Below are 19,328 nucleotides of genomic sequence, written 5' to 3' on the forward strand. Positions count from 1 at the left end.
AACTGAATGTGTACTGGGATACATCTTCGTTCTTACAGTGAATACCCCTTAGGATCACAACACAAATATGATTTTATAATTGGATTTGTTTTTCATATACTCCTAGGAATAGCGTAATATCAGGATCGCATGTGGATTTCAACGCAAGATTTGAATCACAATTTGACTTGACAGATAGTAATGTTTTTCTTAGATCAAGCAAGGATTCAATGTTTAGTCCAGCATGGTTTACCATAGGTCCATATTCAGTATCAAGTAAGTGTTCAACTGTCTCTATAAGATTACCTGTATATACAGTACATCTAATCCCCACCCCCCCCCCCCCAAAGAAAGTAAAATGACATCTTCAAATGACTCCTGACATTTTGAGGAAAATTTATAGATTTTCATGACAAGACCGACCTATGCACAAACCCTTTCTAATAGTCATGAATTATTCGGAAATTCAGAGAGAGAGACTTGACGTCAAAAATGTTTTAAGACTTCAGAATAAATCCATGTGAGCTGTTTATTTCTTCTTTTTTTTGTGACTGGAGTTTATATCACTAATATCTAAGATAACATTTGACATTTCAGGCAAAAGTCCTGTCTCGTAAGCCCTGTATATCACTTCTCCTTCTTTCCAGGAAGTTCATGATAAGACTTCAATCTATGACAGTACGTAAAGAAGTGAAAAAACCATCAACTTTAGCTATTTTTGTCTTTTTAAAGTACTTTAAATCACAAGGTATCCTTTCGTGTATGAAATAATTCCTCAGAGTCATTTGGAGCAAAATCTTTCCTTAAGACTGATAACTGCTGAGAAAGGAGCTCAGAAAAATAACCTGCAGGGTTGATTTATCGTCCAACCGGTAAATATCTGAGAGACAGATTCTGGTTCATAGAGGAGATGCCTGACTTGACACGAAGACGATAAGCTTCCGTTGACGATGTTCTGTTAACTTCCGATTCCTCCAAAAGTCTACGATAAAGTGAGGAGCTGTTTTAAGAAAAATTTCCCAAGTCAACCGCTGCCAACGATGGCCTGTAATGTTCCATGGACGATGTTCTGTCGAACTTCGGATTCAAGTCCTCTCAAGGTCTACGATGCAGTGAGCTGTTGTTAGAAAATCTTCCGAAGTCAACCGTTGCCAACGATGGCCTGTAATGTTCTGTGGACAATATTCTGTTGAACTTCCGATTCCTCCAAAAGTCTACGATAAAGTGAGGAGCTGTTTTTAGAAAAACTTCCCAAGTCAACCGTTGCCAACGATGGCCTGTAATGTTCCGTGGACGATGTTCTGTCGAACTTCGGATTCAAGTTCTCTCAAGGTCTACGATGCAGTGAGGAGCTGTTGTTAGAAAATCTTCCCAAGTCAACCGTTGCCAACGATGGCCTGTAATGTTCTGTGGACAATATTCTGTTGAACTTCCGATTCCTCCCAAAGTCTACGATAAAGTGAGGAGCTGTTCTTAGAAAACTTCCCAAGTCAACCGTTGCCTACGATGACCTGTAATGTTCCGTGGACGATGTTCTGTTGGACTTCCGATTTAAGTCCTCCCAAGGTCTACGATGAAGTGAGGAGGTTTTGTTAGAAAGACTTCCCAAGTCAACCGTTACCAACGATGGCCTGTAATGTTTCAGCCTGAGGAGAGAAGCAGAGACAATCATCATCAATATCATGATTTCATTTTCAAAAAACAGAGAACACAGACAATCAGCCGATTGCATGTTTAGTACTTCAAAAATAACATAACAGTATGCGCTTTACCACCAGTAACGTAACATAACCAAATGCCTAGGGTGACCTTATCTCCCGATTAATTTGATTGTCCTGTTTTGCAACAAGGGGTTATTGTTCCACCAGCAAACTGATTTGTCCCAGTTTTCTAAATGTCTCTGTAATGTTCAGAACTATCACTGTTTTTACGATAAGCACACTAAAAACAGAAAAGTATGCATTTTGTATGCATCATTATACGTGAACATTTGGAAAGCATGATATAATCGTTTTCAACACACAAATGGATTGATGGCCGCATATTAGCCCCACAAACTTGGGGGAGGGGGGAGGGGGAATGCTACATAGCCCTCCTTAAAATCCAAAATTTTTCTTCAACGGAGAGGTAGGGACACAGTATCACACTTTCAACCAAAGAAATATGGTAACCCTAAATATGCCAGTTACAAATAAACTAGTGGAATACACTCATTTGATAACTGGACCTGCAATTATCTCCAATTGAAGTTTCCTACCATGACCTGTTTTAACATATTGGGATAAATTAAAGGGGTTTGTATAAGAACAAAAGAGCTGCTGTTGCACTGTGGATTTTTGACAACAGAAGGACAATGATCTGTTGTACTAATATGAAAGTATTCTGTGCGTGTTTTTTGTCCCTTCTTTTACTGTAACTTGTCATTTAGCCTTTGAAGTAGATCCTGCTAGGATCGAAACGTCAGGCCAACTTACTTTTACACATTCTCTTACACAGGCTCTCTAGTGGATAAGCAGTTTGCTAACAGTTTTATTTTATTTTAATATGAAAGTAGTCAAAAGTTTCGTTCAAATAGGGTTTTGATTAACTACAAGACATAACTATGCCGCTGCCTCTTAAAGTGCTACGGACACCTAGCCAATTTGCCCAATATTCAGTACATTTGTTGTGTGTGATAATCTCATTCAAACTCTGTTGAAATTTTTTGTAAAACCTCTTTCCATTTCCAAGCTTTACACATTTGAAGTTTTGATAAATCTGGGTAAACTATGACCTGGAGTGTTGTGCTCGTCCAAATTTTCTTGTTTTAGCCCTTTATAGTGTTAACCCCTAATTACAAGCCCATATATATCACTTGAATAATGTGATGTTCCTCTTTTCAAAGAAGACAAACAATTTTTGCAAAATCACCTTAGGCCACAAACCTGTGTTCAGTGTCATTGAAACGGAAGGTTGTGAAAATATAGGTATAAAATACCAGAAAATTAGGCAGTCACTCCCTTTACATCATCAATGTGCATAATTAGCTAATGTGTAAATATTAGTAGAATTAAGAAAAGACTTGTAAAATGGTCAATCGTTGATGGATTTTGATTGGAGTTGCAGTTATATTTCATGCATTCTAATGCCTATTAGAGTGATTAGGACAATGTAGTTCACAGGTGTCCGTATACCTTTAATTATTTTTAATTACTATTCTTACCTCCTTCTGTTTTTGTTTCTTCTCCTCCATGACCTGATCAAGTTGAGACAGAAAACGTTGCTGGAAAAAAAGGAAATAGAGGGAGGTGTTTGGTTTCACTCAAAATCTGTAAATCACTTTAGCTTAGTTAAGACTTATATTTTAATTTAATTTATTTTAATACTTCTGTGATTTATATGTTAAACAGCCATTCACCTGATATGTGATGATATATTCATAATCAATAAACATTAGCGAATCCCAAACCTCCTCTTTGAAACATATTCGTTATTAAAGTTCTATGACCATATTTAGCTTCCTTACAGATTTTATCGGTGCAAATGGGCAGTACAAATGTAGAATGGCCAAACAGGTCCACATAGCTGACATTTCCCTTCCTCAGCTGATGCCAGTAAACAGATTACAAACAGATTCTTGTATGTAAAGAATGCTTAACTAACTTTGGCAGCATAATGGGTCTAGGCTAACTGTTGAACTGTGACACAATTTTCGAAGAGTTTAAGTAATTGCGGTAACATTACAACAGATGTTACATTATAATTTTCAGGTGAAGAGGGAAAGAACAGTCGGGTCTAACCGGGTCAAACCGGGTCTAAGCCTGAGCAGCTGCAAGATCCCGCTGCAGTCAGACTGAATCCAGATAAAATAATTATTAGCATAATAATATAATATATATTATATATAATATATTATTACATAATAATATATTAGAGCATATCTCTGCAGACAAGCAGTGCCTATTATATGAAATGTGGAGATTATGTTCCTCCTTTGACAGCTTAGCTGCAGTGATGCTGCAGCCCCCTCAGCCTCTGACCTTTGACACTGTGTCTTAAAGTTTATCAGTATTGCTTGTCAAATTAGGCCAGTGAGTCAAAGTAATGGTCACTGTTGTTCAAACTTATTTACGTTTACATGCCATACAGCATGTTTCCTCTCTTAGACATTTCATTACTGTACACTATGTCTGGGGATAACTTGGAGAGGTAGAAACTCCAACCAGATTACTTTTGAAAACTTTTAGCAAGGCTAAATTTGGGAAGCCAAAACTGACGACTATCAATGTTATGAGGGAGATTTCCCTCCTCTGGATGGAAACCACAGCTTTATCGTTAAAATGACAACAAAAATCCAGTCACTGTACCTTAAGATTTACATTCTCCACTGTTTCCAGAGATTGTCCCAGGGCCAATTCTCTAGTTTCCAAATCTTCCAACTCTTTTTGTAGCTGAGTGTACCTCTGAGTAAGGACAGCTGAAAAAAGACAAATCAAAAATTTAACTTAAAAAGATAAATAAGTTCACTTGACTTGATTGATGGGAATTCATGATGCAAGCACCTAGGTTCTTGGCTATAAAATAGACTCAACATTTCCACTCTCTGCTTCAAAGCGACGTCAGATGAAAAGCTTGGCCCAACAAAGATACGAGAAGTTGCAGAATGTCACAATGGAGTCGTCTGATGGTTTACAGGTCACTAGAGAGCTAAATGTGAGTCTGAAATCTGGAATGTGAATAGGTTAGAGTCGGCCTAAATTCTAGGCTAAACTTATCCAGTGACTTTTCAGCAAATATTTCTGACTATTGCTTTACCCAAAAAATAAAATAGAGTTTTGTGCGCTTCAAAACTAACTTATAGTAACAATGGTCTAAAAACTAATTTTTAGTGTCCTTAGGTTTGTCAAATCAAAATTAAATGTTTCTCGTCACTTCAACATCTAATATGATTGCCTCCGAATTGAAATATTAATCCAGCATAGGTTCTGACCTGACTTAATGGCACATTTCATTTTCTTAATATAGGAGCGCCCCCTATATCAAAAGTGACATGCACGTAATTTCAAAGGTGGAGGGGAGGAGGGGGAACCAAATCCAGAATTTTACCAACTGATTTACAAACTAAACTTTATGGAAGGGCCAGAGACAAATGGATGATGTTATAAATGGGGAAGGGGTGGCCTGGTGTCTTTGAAGCCAAATCCAATGTAAGGATGGTGGTGGGGGGGGGGTGGGAGGGGATGGGGTGAGCATCAAATGGTGCATTCTGAGACAGATTTAGACTTTAAATTAGGTTTATGATTAGCCCTAAATGAAAGGTTGTGCTAATAAGAACTCATGATTTTGTGTGTGTGTGAGGCTGAAGACAGGGATGTACCCCCATAGCAGTGGTCTCCTTCTTCCACACCTGAATGTAAAAAATCCCCCCCCCTTGAACCTTCCCCATACCGGGTTGCCTCTTACTCGACTTACATTGCTCTTGGCTGTTCTCTTCGTCAGCCTCAATGACCTTTGACCCGGCATCCTCTTCCTGTTGTGTCAGTTCCTGTGACTGTATATCGGTCATCATGTCTATGGAATCCCTCGTGCCCTCGTCGTCTTCCACGTTGATATCTTGGCCTTCGTCCTCTGAGCTGCTGACGTCCGCGAAGATCTGTTGAAGGTCGTCACCTAGGGACGAAAAACCGAGGATTGTCACTTTTCTGTAAGGTATCATAAGAATTTGTCAATAACTGGATTTTAAGGTGGCAAGTCTAAAAATATTTTTGGGGGGGGGAAGTGGGATGGACAAATTTATCAAAGCTTCTTTCATCTGGAGATGAAGCATATCTTGATAAACTTACAAAAAATCTACGGAAAAAAGGATTATACAAGTTTGAGCATTTTGAGACGGTATATAGCTTTTCAGAGAATTTTCTAACATTGTCGATCATTTTTATAAATACATTGAATCACAATGTCTAACATATGACACTCTTGTCCTCTTTTCTGCCAGCTTATATTCACGCATACTTTAATGTTGCATTTTGCTTCTGCCTCACTTTGCCTATTAAGAAGATTATACCATAGGCAAATTGTGAGGCTATCTAAGTTGTACACATTTACTTATTGCTTATTTTATTAGAGACCGGTTAAATCAAAAGTTGTTTGAAAAGCAATTTTTAAAACACATAATACTTTAACTTTAAATCTATAAGTTAAACAGACCTATGAAACTAAAAGTCATTTTGTCTCTTCCAGTTTAATGATTTTATTAACCCAATAATCACACCCAAAACATTTTTTCATCCCCACAAATTTAATGTCAGATATCCTTTCCCATTTGCAATACCATGAAAGTTTGAATGCAATACCATGAATGCCTTGGTTCCTGATGTGAGTTAAAGATAACTTAAATGACAGAATACAATTCCATGCATGTTACATTTCCTGTATGAATAATTGTGTGACAACCACCAGATTATGGCAAAGTCAAAAGAATTTCAGCCTTATCCCACAGTTGTGCCATACAGACAGGCCTGACAAGAGTGGGGAAGGTGATTTGGGGGGCTACATCCGGCACCGATGTCCAATTAGATAGCCTGGTCAGGCATTGGATAAGGAAAACTGTTATTTTCATTTCAGCAAAATTCTTCGTTCATCCATGAATAATGTTACAAGGTTATAAAAGACTTCAAAGAGGGAGAATGATGACATCAGTTTACCCGAGACCCAACCTGGTCCTCTACCCCCCCCCCTCCCACTCCCCCAACCTTCCCTGCTGACAGATAAACTCACCAGCAGTGGATGATCCTGGCCTATTATCGTCTTTGACTTCTTCATCAGCTAGCACCTCCCATCCTGTCAAACAAATCTTAAGGAAAGCTGATTTCCGAGAAAAGCAGAGCAATTTAAGACAATACTCTTTTAATATGTGGATCGTAAAAATTGTGATCCAAGCGTCACAATTTGTGAAAAGCACTATTGGGTGATACAAAATTTATCGGAAGACAAAAAACAGTGTGTCTCTCACGAGTGAAAGCATAACCCTCCAAACTAATGTCATGCACTGTAAAAATTTCCCCGAGGCACTTAGTCTACAAATAAAGTATGTCAGAAACTCTGCGGCAACTGCAGACGTTGGGGAGATGTGAAAAGTCACGAGTATCGTAGAGAGTTTCAAGAAGCAGTCGCTATGGTAACGTCTAAGGAAGAATATTGTTGTCATAACTGCATGTTACCTGTCATACGCAGAGACTAGAGAAGAAGGTTTGGAGTCACTCTGTGGTACCAGCGTGAGAGTAAGGGGTTAATCAACGGTCTAGCGTGCGTTACTCACAGGATTAATGCACGATCGGGGGATAATGAAGGCGATGCACGAGGGCGGAGCGTAGCGGAGCCCAAGTGCATCCAGCGATAGCATTAACACCTGGAGTGCATTAATCATGTGAGTAACGCACGCTAGACCGTTGATTAACCCCGTTCATTCATACACTACCATTTGTGTGGGGGAAAAATCATAAAACAAAACATTTTTGGTTACATATAACCAAAGATTTATTAAAGTGATGCCCCGTAATTTTACCGTGCGTTACTCACAGGATTAACCACGGTCAGCTGACCTGAATGGACCAATAGGATTTAGGAATCTTTACTAAGTATGAATGAACAAATATTACCTACTGTACAGATAAAATATGAAGTATTAATACTCAGCAAAAGTAAATGAAACATTTGCACAGCACCATTCCTTCTTTACTAGTCTAATTTGCATTCAAGATTCTAGGCAAAGCTGATCAGAAGATAATTATAACAATATCAAGACAAATATCTGACCTTAACCTAGCTGATATAACTAATGATTCTACCCTAATTAATTTCTCAACATTAGATTAACTTCCAAATTTCATTATATCGTTTCCCAAGCAAGTACAAAATACCTCAAAACATTAAGACGAGAACAATGCAACACAACAATCGAGTGATCTCCATTTCAAAATTCATGAAGCTATTTAAAATAAAAAGAATCGATTATTTCATAAAAAATTTCAAAACGGGTTAAAGGATACTAATCTTGATGGCCGTGCTGTCCATCCTGAGCAGTCTCTTAACCTCCTCTTCGATATCTGGGGCCTCTATGTACTACGAGAGATGAGAAGAGAGAAATTTAGACACTTCCTCTAAAGCTCATACACGTCATCCTTTCTCTATGCCTCATCTTCTATTAAAAAATTCTTCGGTCATCCGTAACGCAACCTCTTGCAATTTTCGTCTCGGACAATTTTTAAGCAAACCTTTCAAAATATTACTCACAATCTCGTGATTGCAGTTGATCTGACTAACATCACCGGAACGACTTCGATTACTTTATGAACTTTCATCGTCTACAGTTTTCTAGCGAATCAATCTGATTTTCAAAATAAACTTATGTAGCATTTTCATTTATTACGTGAAATCGAAGTTCTCTAGACAGGCTGTTGAACTATCTATTTATGGGATCTTTGTAGGTTTTTTTGTTGTTCTTTTTAAAGGGTAAAAAAAATGATTGAAGATAGAATCCCTTAATTTGGGGTAAAAAAGATTATTACAAGACTCTTGTTCATCAGATCATAGAACTATGGTATGAATCTTTACTACAGAGAATCATTTCATAGTGTAAGTCCTTTTTCATGTTAATCAACATCAAAGCAAAACAACATCAACAACAAAATCAACATCAACTCTAGGGGACTTTGTTTTTTATGTCATTCATTTTTTTTAACTCTATAACTGTCAAATATTTCTTAAAGATTTTTTGTAAACATGATTTAGATTTTCAAACATGTATCAATATTGAGCAGTATTATTTAACCAGAGAGCCAAAAGGAAATGTGGTTCTTTGCCACACTTTGCATGCAGGGTTTGGTTTTTCTCCAAAAGAAACATTTGTTGTTGGTTCTGGAAAGAACTAGAAACCAGTATTTCAGAAAACTGGCCTCTAAAGGTATACATTACTGCCACTCTATGAGGAGAAAAGTTTTATCCAGGAGTGACAGTAGCAGCTACCCTGGTTTTATCTCCCATCTAGTAAATTCATTTGCATTAACTCAAGTGGGTACTTCATTGTCATGGGACCTACAGGGGTATTAAATTGATGACCTCTCTGACCTCAGTTTATGCACAGAGTACTGTAAATCACCTTTTAAAAGATGCAATCATTTTAGCTCTACTTGATGCGAGTAGACTTCGTAACTGCAGTAGGTTTATTTTGTGCTTTGATGTTATAAAAATCTGTTTTAAAGGATTTAATCAATTTAAGCAGGTTTAAAGTTTAAACCTGATTAAATTAACTTAACATTTTTCTACCAACGTGACTGAATTATATAGCCATGTTAGTATTTAGTGCTTACAAGGTTTTCAGACTTTGACATGATATGTTAACCTCAAATGACCTCTGATCTCCACAGAAAACAAAAAAGGTTTCTTCTAATCAATAAGGTGCATCTACATACCGAATATGGAGTTCACCCACCGTATAGCTTTTGAGTTATCATGTTTACAAACCACACACACACATTCAGACCAAGGACCCCATTGTATTTTCCATTGTTCAAATCCACGTACCCTAACCTTAACAATACCCCATACAATAGAATTCTTCCAAGGACATGGTGATTCTTTAGAAATCACAACCGAGGACCTGGAATTCTTTTGTTCAAGTCCTCGGTCAGATAGCAAAACAAATGCACATTCACACACATAGGCACACAGGCCGTCCCCATCCTATAGATTCTTTTTTGTCTCGGGCAAAGCAATCAACAATGATCAATTCAGTGATATGGAACATATCAGTTAAATGTATCATTAATAAGACAGAAGATGTTTTAATCCATCAAAGATAGATCAAACTACAAAACCATCGACAGACATTACAGCAAAAACCTTGTTTACTCCCTGTTGACAGACTGCCATAAAGAAACACCTTGGCAACAGATTGCAGTTAAACAACTTTTATGTAATAAAGCAATTCCTAACGCAAGGTAAGTTGACCTTTCAAAATGTCATAGGATACATTTTACACCTCGTAAATACCTTTTTACGAGCAGACTTTCTGAATCTTCTCTTCCTCACATTCTTTAGAGGTGGTGTGACTGACGAAAGGAAAGAAAAAAGGGAGAAAAGATAGAAAAAAAGAGACAAAATTGAATTTTAAACGAGAATGGTTCCACATAGAGTTCTAAGACAACGATACATACATTCTTCTAACCTCGGTACAGTTCTGTTTTCTAAATCAACTTCTCGAGCGACATGACAAGTTATAAATTAAAAACAAAGAACTGAAGAAACAAACAATTAAAAACAAACAATAGTAAATGGACTTCATTATTTGAATCTTATCATATTTACATTTACAAGTAATCATGAGAATTATGGACATGAAAAAATGTTTGTGGCAAAATCATCAATAACCTGCTTCCTGCATCTTTGTGAGAATAAAAAATGAAGTGTGTGGGCTGTGAGTCAAAGATTAGACGTGTGCACTTTTTCATAGCACTTTGTAACACAGCGATAAAAGTTGATTGTTTTAAATTACAGGTCTGCAAGAGACCTTGATTATGAAATGAGCATTGTAGTACAGAATACTGCATTCTAAAGAGCCAGCACAAAGTCCATAATTATAGCGAGCTCTGTGGACAATTCTATATAACTACTCTCTCTCCACCTCTCTCTCTCTTTCTCAGGGATGAGCCTGAGGTAAAAAAAAATCACGGAACTTTGCAAAAATTGCGGTATAGGCTCCAGTTTGCGTATGCTACAGTGTGTTAGGATAATAGATTTTGTCCCTGAGGTAGAAAAGAAATCACGGATATTCCGCGAATTCGCGGAAAAAGCTCATGCCTGCTCTCTCTCAAACACCTTGTACTAAAGAACTTATAAGTATACTTCACAATCGGAGAATTAATTTAGTCATACTTCCGTGATTCCAGACAAATTTCTTGTCTACTTTCTCGTTGGCGGGCCGTCTCTGCAGTTTGTTGTCTTCGTCGTTTAGAGGCAGAGGATCGTCTGTGCACACCAACATCTGACAGTTGGGAAAGGAGAAACAAAAAATGAATGATTTCCAAAGGTTTACAAAAGACCCCCAAAATGACAGATTTCCAAACAGTAAAGTTAAACATTGACCTTCCGTTCATTTATTGCTGAATGGGATGTCATCATGAAAGACGATAGGGCACATTAATGTTTACTACGTCATGGAGGAATGTATCGTTGCCATGTTTGATTCGATATTCCACATTACAAGTAAACTGAAACTTCACTTGCATATCATATGTTTGCACTGTGAGTGAGTCACAAAATACATGCGTACACCCACACACACTCTCACATGCTGAGCCCCACTGCTTAGTGCTTAGCAACCAGAAGATTATGTGGATTTAATATGAATGTGACTCTACTGGTAAGTACTCTGTATGCATTATGTATGCTGGCGTGTGGTAACTTCCTATCTAGCCTAACTTTGTGTCATAAATATGTAGCTGCACTGATAGTCACTGAATCTGGCCGTGTTTGAAAGTCAAAATTGTAACCACTTTTTAGAATACAATTTTAATCCATACATTCTTGATGAAACCAGCTAAAACTTCCAGTGTCTGTAGGAAAGGGGGGGGGGATCAATTTGTACTCTGAGGAATTTTCATGAATTCTTTCACCAATTTTTACCAGAATTGTACCATAAATTTGTTTACAATTTAAAAAAAATTAGTGAAATTTTGCTTGGTTTTGACTGCTTTGACTCATAATGGCAGAATCTGATCAAAGTTATAGTAAAATCAAGTAGCTGAAGTATAAAACTAAACCACAGAACAGAATCAAAGTGATCATCACCACAAATGCCCTTTAAAGAATGTTTGTTCGCTTAGCATCGCAAAGCTATCAATTATCATCCTACAACATTAATATACCGTGAATGCCATATCAGTTGTTTTTTTTTGGCATTTTGACTTTTTATCACCTTAGTGCATAAAATTAAAGATATTTTTGTTTGGTTTCTTTTTTAAAAGATACAACAGGCAAAAAAACAAGTACTGAAACTAATTAGTTGATTACACTGATACCTAAAATGGCCCACACAGTTTGTGATCTAGTGTAAAATTAACACTTTTGCATCTTACTATAAAGTACCCCTATACAGTATGTATACGTATACATATATATTCCCTCGTGGAGATTACACTACGAGACTTCTTTTAACACCCTGTTGTTTCTATTAATACAAATTACAGATTTGAATGAATTATTACGATATAGTTTAAGCCCGCGACAGCAATTCCAAATGTCAAGGTGGTTATCTTCATCTCAGCGTTAAGAACGAGAGAGCGAAAGAGAGACAGTCCAGTATCTATCACTCGTCTGTACAATTTAAACGCTCATTACAAATAATGCACCATGTATTTACTTTGTTAGAATATTCCGTCTGCACAGTGGGGGCCAGTCTAGTAGAAACTGTCTTTTTTAACTCAACAGCCCTCTTGAGTACTAAACATAACAAGATAGATATTTGATCCGTCCTGAAGTGATTTTAAAGTTGACAATATCTATAAATTTACATTTTCGTGGCAGCATTTTGGGACTGTATTGAGTGCAGAACTTACAAAAGCAAAGCACATGGTAGGCCCAAAAGATTAAAGCAAACTTTTAAAAGATCACAAAAAATTCCACATTTTTAAATTTTTCTCACATAAATACTGTAGGTGACTGCAGCAGGGAGGCCCTTCGGTGCCAGCGATCAATCGTGTTTGTATAATTTGGGTGTACATAAAGCATTACAGAGATTGAACCGAGTCAAATGAAACTGTACACACTGAGTATGTTGAGACTATTTGAGACAAAATAATTTATACTGGTCAACGATTGAAAGTATAAATGTCAGTTGACTGATTATTTACAGTAGCATTGTGCCTCTTTCAGAATTAAGGTTGACAAAAATCCCAGACATATTCTCCCCTCAGATATAATCATCTGTACATCAAATACAACATAAGATGCATAAGGCAACACCAATAAAGCAAGAAAGGAAAAACAATATGGTTTACTTTCCTTCAACTGAGTGACAAACCATACTTCTTGCTTTTATTTTATTTTTTTTTAGAAATTAACCAACTTAGACCAGGGGTGGGCAACCTACATGCGGCCCGCCAGTGATTTTTTTGCAGCCCGTGAGATGTCTCAAGAAAAAGAAAGAAAATCAATCTATTTTACATCATCACAAAAAACGAGCTAGCTGCTTAGAATTTATCGGCACTAATGATGCTGTCAGGTAGGCCTATTATCCCCATTAATTATCAACTGTACTGTAATGACATTGTGTTTTTGTGAATACAGATTAAGTATACACACCTATTGCATGAAAGGTTTGAAATCAACAGCAGGTCATTGGTTAGGTGCGGCCCAGTTAATTTTTCACTCCTTATATCTGGCCCATTCATCCAAAAAGGTTGCCCACCCCTGGCTTAGACAGACATTTAAACCATAAAGATAGGACATTTAGAGCAGTACAATAAAAAAAGCCTTAAGAGAAACTTGACACAATTTTATAGATGAAACGTGAGCTTTGCAGTCCATAAAGCACGTTCAGCTATTTCTTCTTTCAATATCCAGATTTTTTTTAGTTTTTTTTATAAGTCTTTAAACTGGATCTCAATTGCCTTCGGTCATTTTACTTGAAAGAGGGAGTGATTCTCTTACCCCATACGGTACCTCGTTCCCTGGTAATAAGTTATTTATATCGGGTCACCGTCCGAAATAAACTTCCAATGTTTACAAGCATCATCAAACCAGAAGATAAAAGATCGTTGGGTGTAAAAAAAACTCTCAGGTCTCAGTTTACACATCAAAACCCAAGCAAATTCAACATCTTGACATATATCACTCTAGGGATTGATCAAAATGAACAATCACTATGCAAAAGATGTGTGAGTATTTAACAAAATATGTACTGCTAACTTGTTGCGGTAATGTAAGAAGAGCCTTTCAACAACTTTAAAAAAAAATCCTCACAGGTTGCGAGGTCAAACTTAATGATTTGCCACAAATTTTGTGCCTCAAAGGAGATGAGAATTATTAAAAATTTAATACATATTGATAAATCTATGGGACTATGAAAGTGTTAGCTGACCATTAGTCGTGTCTTTATAGGACGGTTGGGAGACTATTGTGTACTCAGTCACACTTGCTATTAACCAGGATTAGGGGAACAAGTAACTCCACCTGAGAAACTGGTTATGAATACATTTTTACCGAAGACAAGAAGGTTTTTGTACATTCTGTTTCATTTATGTATTTTTTGCAAGTGACTGTATTCATATCATGTGGAATTTTTCCATCTTCTGGTAACTCAATAACTGAACCATTTGGCTTATAATATCAGCTCCAACATAACTTCTCTGTGGTAATTACTGTATGCAACACCCTTTTTGGGAAGTTTTGCTCCGACTGAATGACACTACCAAACACAAGTATTTTTCAAACTTCTGCTATTAAATCTAAAAAATCATAATAAAAAGAATCTCTAAACATTCCCCACTTAATAAGAAACGCCCTGTGAGTTAACTGCAGAGTTGTGACTAAGGTTTTCCTGTCCATTTCATACAAAAAACTTGGCTACTCTTTATCTCCGATCATTCAATAATGGTTCGCTTGAAAGCTTTTTCGAGCTCAAAAAAATTGTTCTGCTTATTTTCCAAATGCTCCTACTCATTTCAGATCTTCTTGTGAGGTCATGCCAGTTTGTACCTAAACCATTTCTGTTCCAAGGTATTACTGTGATCATTAATAACATTTAAATCGATAAAATGGAATACATAAACGATATCACATTTCGACACACCTGGTGAACACTATCCAAATAAATCGATAATTAATCAGCTTCAATATTGCCAAATAAATATGCTAGAAAGCCAATTAATGGTCACTTTTGTTCAAATTACAACAAGCAATTTGTTGCGACCTTCAAAGCACTCCCTCCACACCGATATTTTTACTGAGAACTCTCATCTTAGCAATATCGATACCTGGGAATGATTTAGAGCATAACAACCTCAACAGGGCCCCCATCACCAGGGTAGAGGACATGGCCACCCCAATCTCAACTCTGCATCAAGGAAGTTATAATATATATATATATATATATATTTATATATATATATGTATATATATATATATATATATATATATATATAGTTACTTCTATGTATTCATTTTTCCCATTTTGTTTTTACACATTTTGGAGCACTAAAATTTTGATGGTAGTATGATCTTTAATTACGTAAGATGATTTTAAGTCAGTTTACAATTGTCAGTCAAACAATCTGCATGATTTCCATACATGACATTAGGTCTCTATATCAAATATTATTGGGCCGACCTGAGCACTATCAAAATCCTGTACATTAACAGCTGATGTGTGCTGTAATGCAGAAAATTGCCAGTGAGAAGTTGACTTTTAACAAGTAGATTTTGTTATATATGCACCTGCATTGTTTGCTTTCCAAGTGAATAAATTGTAATATGATAGACCCTGCATTGGGCATTATTTACCTGCGAGATGTCGGCTGTCTTCCATAACGTCTTCTTATCGAACGTCTTATGAGACTCTAAGACGCAAGGAAGATCCACCAGCTGAAACAAGACAAACAAAAGGTAAAAGAGTTTCTTTTTTTTAATTGAACCCAACAAAGTTTTACGTAATTAAGTGACGGTTTGTGAAATTAGTAGTTTTATAATTAGGCCATATTACCTTTGCAGCAAATTCCTCTTGATCAAATCTGACGATAGCGTGGCGGCCGTCTCCTATTCCAGGGGAAATGAAAGAGATAGAAGACTGAATCAATGTGTAATTCAACCATAAAAGGTGCTGAAAGTTGAATATATGTTACATGAGCACTCAGTGTCTGAATGACTTTGTAAGATTTAGCCACAAATCTTGCATTTGTGAACCTTAAGTTACATTGTATAATGTTAAGCCTATAGGTCAGCACTGAATTTCACAAACTATGTGACTGTACTTTGTGGGACAAATTTGGCTGCCTAACTGTTACTTGTCTTTCGACCATTAATATTACATTCTTAATCTTTCACAGATGTTTGCAGAAATGAGACAGATACAATTATTCTGAGGTTAATGCTTTCCCTGAAGGTATATAAACTTTGAAATGAAATAAATGAAAGGCATTTGTTGCAATAACCTTCTCTAAGACTCACCTAAATAATAGAGTTACCAAGGTAACATAAATTTACCTAAGAAGCGGGTTAGATAACATATGAAAAAGGTTAAACAAGCGCACTTTGTCCCATGTTGTACCAACACCTTGAACATCAACATCTTGAATTTGTGTTAATAAAACACTTGAAACAAAACGTTTACCTCTCAAGTCAATGTTGAGTTTGTCTTTTAGATTCTGAGTTCCTGCAATGACAAGTTTTCTGGCTTCCTCTGCAGCATGCTGAAAGAAATTATCAACAAATTCACAATAACAGGGAACTAAATAAAATAACAACTTCCACTAAAGATTGAAACTTCTGGGAACAATACTTTAGGATTTTTCCTTAGGAAGAGAACCTGCAAGAAACTCATCCTTGAGGATAAAATATTTAACCTGAAATAAACTTTATACAAGTAAGTTAACAATGGGAAACTGACCGGGAAAGTTGAAACAATGGAAATGAGCACAGAAATTAATGGCAAGAGCGGGATTTGAACCAATGACCTCTGGATTACAGGCCCAGCACTCTACCAACTGAACTAAGCTACAAATTAACTTTTACATCATGATAAATATTTACAATACACTGGTCAAAATGACTTTCATAGGAAACTTGGACATCTTCAAATCTTCCAAGTATCTAAACAAAGGACAAATGTCAAATACAAAGCTCAAATCCAGCTTTTCACAAAGTAGTTCTTTGATTCCTCAAACTTATGAAACCTTAAACAGATAAATCTACAAGCTTACAAGAGCTGCCAGTGTCTTATTGCTACAATTTAGATATCCTTGCAGCCTTTTACAGACAGTACAAACTGTATGCAGCAAAAGAAAAAATTTAACCTGTCAATATTTTCATGAGAATATGGGCTACATTTGTGATTGACATTTAAATTTCATCCTCAGCAAAACAATGTGGAACTGGATTATGTGGTTCTATCATAAAAATAATCGCTAAGTCCCAGAGTACAGCAGTACAAACTGAAAAGTTAATGGTAAAACAAATGTTTTAACTTGTTACCATGGATACATAGATACACTGATAGTTTGCCAAAACTTACGAGCTCCAACTATATCATGGTATGAGCATGCACAGCTAACTCATAGGACAGACCCTGCGGAATTGTAACAATTGTTCAAAATGTGGCACACCCACCATGTGATAATTTAGAAAAACAAAAGGAAAACCATAGGGAAATCTGTGCACAAGTTTTGACATTTACAGAATTGGCCCTCAAATACATCAATGGTACAGTAACCTGGTCGACAAATATAAACTCTGAAGATACACTTTGTGTGAGGCCTTGTCTTAAAACAAATTATTTGGGAAAATAACAAAGATTTTTGTAAAATAGCTTACAGAATTTTGATGAAAGGCACTTTGCATTTTGTTGCAGAGGTTTTAGGAGGGGTCTTACTCTTACAGCCTTTTTGCCAAATTTTGTCCCATGACTAGAGACCATGTAATTATACATAAGAATAACTCACACTAGGTTACTACTAAGACATACGCGTAACCACTTGGTTTTACCACAATGGTTTGTATGACTGTGTACTTAGTACCAGGTTTACCCTAGAGTAGCTGTACGACTGCCACAGTGCCAGCAGTCCAATGAACAACTGGCACTGATGGGTTGCTGATAAAAGCTTGTTGGAAATAATGTTTACCGTACTCTCCGAAGGTTGGCCTACATTACTCTTTTACAAATAGAAATAAAAAACTTTTTAAAATGAAAATCAGAGAGTACATGGATTTCCAATCAATCACACAAATACTTCCCAATGGCACTAACTAAATGATGTATATATGTTCTGTTCACAGAATCCATAGAGATTCTGTAGCCTTACAATTCACTTTTCAGTCAAAATATCAGCAAATTTGGAAGAAGTATAAATATCCTTGGAACTACACAAAAATGATGCTGACAACATAAATGTCTTGTCCAACTAGATGAGACAAAGATACGCCTATACCAGCCAAACTACTGACAGTTGTGTGTGCGATGCATACTTAATATGTTGGGTACAGCACAGATACTCCCAATGAATACTACACAACATTTAAGAAAAACCATGAAGATGGCAGGTCAATGTTTAGTGAACACATTTACCAAACTATTGACAGCTAAGTCTGCTGTTACTAATCAGCCAGATCATACATTTAATATATTAAGCATAACAATTTATTTTGGCTGGTTAGTTAAGGCTTCCATGGCAGTTATTACTTTGGTATATCAGATCACCGAACACTGATTGAATATAACAGAAACATAGCCTGTGTCAGAAAATGCTAATGAACTACATTACTCAGTATGTTGCATTTTTTAAGTAAGAAGTTTTATTTTACATTGATTGATTTACATCAAAATTGGGAGTACCTGTGGGCTACAGTAGCGTACCTTAGGCTGCTGTCGTTATTGATATTGATAATAGAGTAAAGGGAATTTCCGTTATAGCACTAGGCTATTTCATAAAATAGCAAGGCTAACTCAACATAAGACTAAGGTAAGGACTAATGTTACTTGTTAGGCCTACCCTAGGCCTAAAACTCATTTTCTTTTCTTTTTTTGGTAGGCCTATTCATGCTATCAAAACATGTTTACGTTGACCTGTCATGACCAGTTTCCACAAAACTTTTCACAATTCCACAAATAGGTCAAGGCCTAAGTTGCACAGAATCCACATAAAAAAAACTAAATTAGACCAAGTTATGCATAATCCCTACAACTGTATCACTACCAAAGTACCAGTAATTCTACAACTGACAGTTGTACTACAAGTTGTAGAATTCGTGGTTAACTCAGTCACACTGGGCTAAAGCCTATGGTGGTATGTTGACTTATACCAGATATGCGAGACTTTTGTAACTGTGTTTGACATACCTCTGGAAGACGGAGAATCATTTGACTCTCCAATTCTAAAGGAGCTTCTTCTTTTTTCACTGGGGCACCCATGTTTCGCATCTATCGGTAGAATAATTGCTTTATTCTTCGGTTATAGGGAACTTAACTGAAAGCCGACAATATCGCAGCGAGGCCAAGTAACCAGACTTTGATGATCTGTAACCATTAACACATTGCTCCGAGATGCTAGATAAACCGTACCTAGAAAACGGCTAAACAAAGTGTCTGCTCACTGCATTAGTAC

At 36.6% G+C, this 19,328-nt stretch overlaps 1 protein-coding gene across 1 annotated transcript; it reads right to left on the bottom strand.

Moving 5' to 3' along the window:
* Nucleotides 1-1,457: 1,457 nt before the first annotated feature.
* On the bottom strand, nt 1,458-19,270 carry LOC139979461 (transcription initiation factor TFIID subunit 7-like). Its single transcript, XM_071990272.1, has 12 exons — nt 19,064-19,270; nt 16,343-16,421; nt 15,716-15,768; nt 15,517-15,597; nt 10,891-10,999; nt 10,009-10,067; nt 8,007-8,079; nt 6,736-6,798; nt 5,431-5,628; nt 4,326-4,435; nt 3,182-3,241; nt 1,458-1,625 (listed from the first exon to the last, which is right to left on the bottom strand). The coding sequence occupies exons 1-12, from the start codon at nt 19,142-19,144 to the stop codon at nt 1,590-1,592; spliced, it is 1,002 nt and encodes a 333-aa protein (XP_071846373.1). The 5' UTR covers nt 19,145-19,270; the 3' UTR covers nt 1,458-1,589.
* Nucleotides 19,271-19,328: the final 58 nt, after the last annotated feature.

This window comes from Apostichopus japonicus, chromosome 14 (assembly GCF_037975245.1).
Source record: "Apostichopus japonicus isolate 1M-3 chromosome 14, ASM3797524v1, whole genome shotgun sequence".
Lineage (NCBI taxonomy): Eukaryota > Metazoa > Echinodermata > Holothuroidea > Aspidochirotida > Stichopodidae > Apostichopus > Apostichopus japonicus.